The 7,324-nt window shown below is 34.3% G+C and overlaps 1 protein-coding gene across 1 annotated transcript in view; it reads right to left on the reverse strand.

Moving 5' to 3' along the window:
• igsf11 (immunoglobulin superfamily member 11) overlaps positions 1-7,324 on the reverse strand; it is a 37,203-nt gene that overhangs the window by 3,776 nt on the left and 26,103 nt on the right. Inside the window, exons 5-6 of the mRNA XM_015401940.1 lie at positions 4,860-4,982; positions 1,866-2,013 (exon numbers count right to left, since the gene is read on the reverse strand). Coding sequence (XP_015257426.1) covers positions 1,866-2,013; positions 4,860-4,982 — 271 coding nt within the window. The remainder of the gene's footprint in view (positions 1-1,865; positions 2,014-4,859; positions 4,983-7,324) is intronic.

Consider the following 7,324-nt stretch of genomic DNA (forward strand, 5'->3'; position numbering starts at 1 on the left):
AGTATGGAGGGATATTGACACGTTTTTTGTGAACGTTTATGGGCCATTCTGTCTCGGGCACCATAGACCTCCATTATTTGAATGTCAGCAGACAGCAAGAAGCCTCCCAGATCTCCAGATGCATTTGAGATATCAAAAAAGTACTCCAGAGTGTTGTTCAGCATGGGGGTGAGTAGAAAATGAAGGCTAATCATGTTTTGGGTGTACTATTCCCTTAAGCAATTTGCCCATTCGAGCGTCAACCATAAACCAGGCTTAATTGTTGTCTGGTTGAAAAATTCTACGAGACCTAAAGTTCCATTAAAGCCACCAAGGCTCTTTGGCTGCTTCTTCAAATAAAGCACAGCTTATCTGCCTGGTCAATAGTCATGAAAAAAATGTCCATCAAATGTATAGTTTAGTGCCAGTTTTAATCACTCTAGGTATAAAATCAAATAGAATGAAATGTAGATATTCTACCCAATATGTCTGTTTATTCAGTGTCGAGTTTTATGCAAAATCAAGATTATTTCATCGACAGTAAAACAATTTATTTTAAAACATGTACAATTTATTATCTTTAATAAGTTGATCATATACATCTATTTCCACAGCCATAGCAATAATAATAATAATTATGCATTTTATTTCTAAAGCAATTTACATTTGTAAAATAATAATCTCTTAGTAGTAAAACAGATTTTTTCTAAAAGCTTTATAAAGATTTCACAGATTGGGAATCTTTCATTATAATAAAAACTGTCATAAACTTCAAAAGCAACATTAGGATAAACTTTAAAATATTTTTTTTATCCCCCACTTTATATTTCCATAATTTTGTTTAATTCAGGTTTCAGGAGAGACACTTGTTAGATGGATTAAAGGTGTTCAGATATTCAGCTGCATGATCTGCAGGGCTGTAACCTGAATATATCTGAACCTAAAACAAGTCTGATGCAACCAAAGACAGACAAAACTCCTAAAATCTGAATTATTCCCCCCAAAATTATTCTTGGAATAATTAGAGTTGGAAACAGAAGCCCTGGGTAAACAGCCGACGAAGATTTATGGACAGTCTGGGAAGACAAATTAGTCTGTAATGATGAAATAAGTTGCTGCTAGGAGATTCAATAAAAGGTGAGCGTCCCAAACCTGAAATCCAATTTACTGGCTTTGGTTTACTGAGGAAAGGCTTTGAGTAAACATATGCTCATCGTCAGAAAAACGCAGCAGCAACCTCTTTTTAATGCTGAAGGTGGAGCTGAGAGGCCCTGTCTAAGATACTAAGGATGCATTTTGAGTAAATAAAATCTGCACGGCTACAACAGCGTCCTGAAAATACATTATTTGTCAAATAAGTTTATACATAAAATACACAAGAGGGGTCAAAAGAAATCAAGACTGGTGAAACTGAAAGTATCCACTGAACTCCTTCTCCTAAGTAAAAATACAAAGGTTCTACAAAGGTAAAAGGAAGTTTTTGCCCTAAATGGTTAAAAAAAACTTTAAAAAACTATTCTTAAAAAAATAATAATAATAAAAAAAATTATAGGCACAGAAAATATATTAATTGTAATTTTTTACCCAATTTGTCAGTTGAGAGAACATGAAAAAAAACTGACTTGGTTTAGTTTTGTTCCAAGTTAAAAATGTCACTCCTGCATGAACAGCTGAATACTTTTAAAGTTCTGAAATTCACAGCATTAAAGTTGCTTTTTTAAAATTGAAACAGAACTTTAAACAGAACATACATTTATAAATTTATAAGGGAGAAATGGATGGTAAGAGTGGTGATCTCTTATCTGCAATGTTTCATTTTACATTATATTTGTCCTAAAAGCAATTTAAATAGCAGTAAACTGGTAAATAGCATATTTAGAGCAAACCTGATCTCATTAGGAATCTCCTCTTCTTCATACTTGTTCTTATTCCTCCAGTAGAAGAGTGTGACCACCACTAGCAGCGAACAGATGATTACAGCCAGGATTCCAGTAGCAATGGTCCCTGCGATCAGACCGACACTCTGGGGCTGAGCTGCAGGGTGAACAGAGGAGAGTCTGAATAAGTGCAACAAAACCAGCCAAGAAACTGATCACCAGCTCCTGTTTATTCTGTAAATAACAATAGAAGTGCGGCATCCATTAGCGATCAGTCGAAACAGGTAAAATGCAGAGATGGGAAGTAACAAAGTACAAATACTTCGTTACTGTAGTCAAGTAGATTTTTCTGATATTTTTACTTTACTTTACTACTTATTTTTATGGCGACTTTTTACTTCTACTCCTTACATTTTTACACAATGGCTCGTTACTTTAGTTTTGAATCATTTCAATGGAGTTACCGTTATTATTTTTCACGTCATCAATACCAAATTCAGTCCAATTGGATGGGAATCTACGTTGCATTTGACGCAGCACTACAAGATGAATCGACAGATTCGGCGGTATTCATTGGCGGCAAATCATTGCAGCTTGGTGGCGGTGGCGTTAGCATAGTAGCATGGACGATGAGATGATTGAAAATGAACACAACGGAGATCTAGTCCTATTGGCAGACATCCATTTAAAATGTAGGCAACGGCATGAAAAAAGTGGTTTCTACTTTTACTTTTATACTTTAAGTAAATTTACAAGCCTGTACTTTGTTACTTTTACTTGAGTAAAGAAGTTTAATCAGTACTTCCACTTTTACCAGAGTATTTTTTAACACAAGTATCTGTACTTTTACTCAAGTATGGAAAGTGAGTACTTTTGCCATCTCTGGTTAAATGCTATGCCAAAACAAGATGTTCAACAATGCGATATTAAATTTCGTAGACCTAGACAACTTTTATTGGAAAGACATAAAGACATTTATTACAGCTTTCAGTCATAACATAAAACAAATAAAAAATCAGATCAGATATATTTAAATATAGACCTGATATCATTTAATTTGCCACAAACAAGAAAAAATCATGAGGTCAAATGTGGTCTTAAAGCTGAGTGTAACTGCTTCATAGAATACCACCAGTATATGCGGGTGATATGTTACCTACTGTAAATTAAATTAAAAAAAGCTAATGAGTGAAGGTTAAAACTTTTTGTGGAGTTAAAAAAGTGGAAAAGTTTATTGCAACTTACTTGGAAAGTTAATAATCTGCATCAAAAAGGTAAAAATGTAGGTTTATGATTGAAGAGAAGCTACACAGTTTCTGAGGACACTGCCAATTGTGGCTAAATCCAAGAACTGCAGCTTTCTTCTGCTAATTCTGATAGCATGAGCTTGTACTTAACAAGTTGATTTTTTTTACTTTTTTGAACTCCCATGTCTGAGTTGAGCTGGATGCAGGTCACTTCTGAGTATCGACAAAGTCCATCTTGTATATAACACTTCAATTGTTTGCTAGGTTGGACCCATTCAACATGGAGACGCTTAACGTCACATCCGCTGAACAGCGCAGGAACTTCTGACCCCAGGTAAACTCAGGAAAATACGCCGCAGGCTTATAGATGCATCGGGCTGAACTACTGAGGTGCCAGGCTGCTCATCAAATTATGTTTTGGTCGTAAAGGGTCCAAAAAAAGGCTGTTTTAAATATATTTCTCAATTAAAACTAACATAATGTCTCTTTAACTTCTGAGAGTTGTCAGTTCCTTTCCCTCTAAGTGTTTTTCTCAAACTTATTATAGAAGTACTCTCAATTTTTTCTTTTTTCTTTTTTTTTTTACCTTATTCGGGCAAGGGACTGTTTTTGGTAATTAGTTTACCTTATTTTTTTAATATCACAAAGATAAAAAGGTTTGGTAAATCAAATAGTTTAATTTTCACATTTTGGTATCGCCGTCATCTAGCAATAGAGGGGTTGCTCAGCAGACACTACTGGAAGGATATAAAATGACTAAAGCTAAAGCAAAATGCAGACAGATCCTATAGATAGATCAGATCAATGACCTATACTGGCCTTGTTTTTGTTTTTTTTCTGCTGTTGCTGTCAAAAGTGTCAATATCTGCTCTGAAAAAACTTCTGACTCTTTCTTTTTTGCTTGCATTGCTGATCTTTTCTGACATGTGTCGCTGACTTTATCCCCTATTGTCATCCTCGTAACTCTCATATCCCTTCAACTCTTGAAAATATATGCTTACTTAAATACAAAATAAAAGACACAATCAAATATATTCCGTAGATATATATCGGTGGCCCCGGCCCCCTGGGGCCCCACACAGTGGCTCTGGCTGTCAGACATCTCACTGTCTGACAGAGCAGCACAACTTCTGGTGTTTATTTTATAGTTATTTATTTTTATTTAAATTACATTAGTACGCACACATATTATGGATTCAAATTATCGATTGATGTATTAAGGTTATTAATCTTATTGGTGAACTTATTAATTATTAAGCTGTGTTTTTGACAACAAAAAGCTACATTTTCTCTTGTAAAAAGAGGATCTTGCCATAGTATGAAAGCTTAAATACTTTTTTACAAAATGCTGAGTCTTGCTAACGATTGTTGATATTATTATAATAACTGCTGTTTATTATATTTTAATTCTGAACAAAGCATACATTTTTATAATCACTTATTGATCCCTCTGTGGGTTTTTATTTTTCCTTTTCCCCTCCTTTATATCAGTGTAACATTTCACATTCCTCCACCTTCTGTAATCTCTTATTGTTTTTTTATTTAAACCTCATCCTTAAAATAGAGACATTTATTACAGTGGGTGAAGAAGGATTATTTCCACTCTATTTTCTAAACATAGTAAAGTTAATAATCTAAGAATAAAAACCTGCTTGTTGCCATATTTCCCAAATTTAAGGACATTTATGACCAAATATATTTCATTTTCTTTATAGAAGCCGTGGTTTCTGTCTTTTGCTGCATTTATTTTACTTACGCGCTACAACCTCCAGGTTTAGCACACATGTGCTCTTGCCAATAGCATTGCTGGAGGTGCACTGGTAGAATCCTGAGGTGCTGGTGCTTATATTTCTTAGCGTGACCGTGCCCTGCATCTGGTCTGAAGGGACACACACACATACACAGAGAAAAATATATACTTGACTGACAACAACACAAATGCATAAACTGTTTTCCCTGAAAAGTTTGGTACATTAATTCAGACTTATTTTTAACACTGTAAATGCAAAATAAAGACATGTTCTACTAACAACCTATAGGGGGAGCTGATTGCCTGCTAAAGCTAAGCAGGAAATAGAGAATGTTTTGCAGCTAATCAGTTAGGCTGCTGTTTCTGCATGATGAAAGATGAATGGATTGAGGTGGATGATAAAGTTCACACATCTGTACCCTCCTGGTATTATATAGTGTATGTGGGATTGACATCTAAATATTTAGCGTAACATATGTATGCTTTACAGTAAACAAACATTGATTAAAGTGTGAAATCCCAGAATCTCACATTTATATGAAAATGCAAAGAGCAGAAGGATGTTAAGAAAGTTCAAAATCAAGACAGCAGGAACATTTACATTAAGATTTCCTTTCATTATTGGTATCATTTCTCTAATCTTTAACGGTTTCTGGTGTCACTATTGAACATTCTTCTTGCAGGAAATTGATGAGCTCATTATATAATTAGGTAGCTGTTTCCTGCAGCATAGATTACTCTGTAAAGATGAAGGCCTGTAGAAAAGTTCATACCAATTAAAATAAAACAGTTTTGATGAGTGTTTTGGACGGCTGTTGATTCACAAGCACCAAGTGGGACGTTGTAAGATGGTTTTTACAGTCATGAGGACAGGATCCATGAAAGCATGAAGGGCCAAAATCAGAGATAGATTGATACATTGGCAGGCAGATATTATAGGGTAATATGTATAAATATATATATTCTTTACTTGTATTGGTATCAGCCAATACATCCGAGTGTTTGCAGTCATTAGTTATTTCAGCAGCTGTGCATTCCTGCTCCCTTCATTTGCTACTAACTGTTAAAGTTTTCTTAGATTTTTCTTTTTCTTTGTTTTAACTTGACCTGTGTACCATTTATAATCATTGTGTCATTTTTTTTTTCAAATGGAGGAAGATAAACCTGAAGATTGGTCCAAATAAAACAGCAGAACATTTTGGGGATCAGTTAAACTGATATAAAAAAGAAAAAAAAAAAAAAAAAAAAAAAAAAAGGCATCATTCATTACAAAAACTTGTATTTGTTAATCTCTAGCCAACTTCCAATCAAATAAGTAAATGTACCATGAAATAAGTACATTTACTATTTATGTATTAGTGTAATAGATAATAGAAATGTTACATATACCATTAAAATGCAAAATTAAACATTTAATAATAAAATGTACAATTAATAATTAAGAATTCAATTAAAATGCTTGTTTATGTTGTTGAATGTCATCTTTAAAGAATAAATTGATTTAAAAATTAAAATAATGCTTCACTTTATCATAATATTAGTTTTGAGATCACACGCTAAAATATTTTGGAACCCCATGTTTAAGCTAAGGTGAGAAATATGTAGGAATCTTGCTTATCTTATACTGGAACCTTAGCATGATAGAACCTCCACCATGCTTGGGCCTTATTTTGACCTTGTCTGGAGGAGAAAATCTACTCGAATCAAAATACTCGATTTCAAAATCCATTACAATTATTTGTTGCGAGATCATTTCATCCTTGCGAAAGTAAAGCTATGCTGCTCAATGTGGTCTGATTTTATTAGTGATAATTAGTGCATATAATCTTCTGGTGCCAAAGTTTCTTAAAATATGACTTATTGGGTAAAAGAGGCAGATTAGGTAGATTTCATTGTGGGGGGTTTTTTCAATTCACAATTAGTGAAAAACATTTATAGAAGCAGTTTTTAGCCCCAAGGCTATTAGCCGCTATGTTTTCAAAGAGCTCGTTGCCAAACAAGAAACTAGTCAATGACTAATGATGATACCTGACGTTGCTTTAACAAAGACATCATGTTTTTATTTTCTGGTTGTTGAAATATGATCACTTTTAGCTATACAGCATGTATAGGTCACTATTGCGTTTCTGGAACAGTGGTCTGTTCTCTGCATTTTATGAACTCGGTGGGTAGAAACTTCTTTTTTTTTTTTTGTTTACCAGTAGGGTACAGGCATGTGTTTCTTTTTCTGGAATACAAACTTGGAAAAGAAAGGAAGGTCCACTCTACTGATCAGATGCTGAAAACCATCCTGATAACACTTTTTAAGATTTAATAGAATTCAGTGTTGGCAGAGATGGTGGCCAGCATGAAGTAAATAAGGAACCATGTAGAGGTAACATCCACCCATCCATCCATCCATCCATCCATCCATCCATCCATCCATCCATCCATCCATCCATCCATCCATCCATCCATCCATCCACCCATCC

This window comes from Cyprinodon variegatus, unplaced genomic scaffold, assembly GCF_000732505.1.
Source record: "Cyprinodon variegatus isolate N-32 unplaced genomic scaffold, C_variegatus-1.0 Scaffold33, whole genome shotgun sequence".
NCBI classification, from domain to species: domain Eukaryota; kingdom Metazoa; phylum Chordata; class Actinopteri; order Cyprinodontiformes; family Cyprinodontidae; genus Cyprinodon; species Cyprinodon variegatus.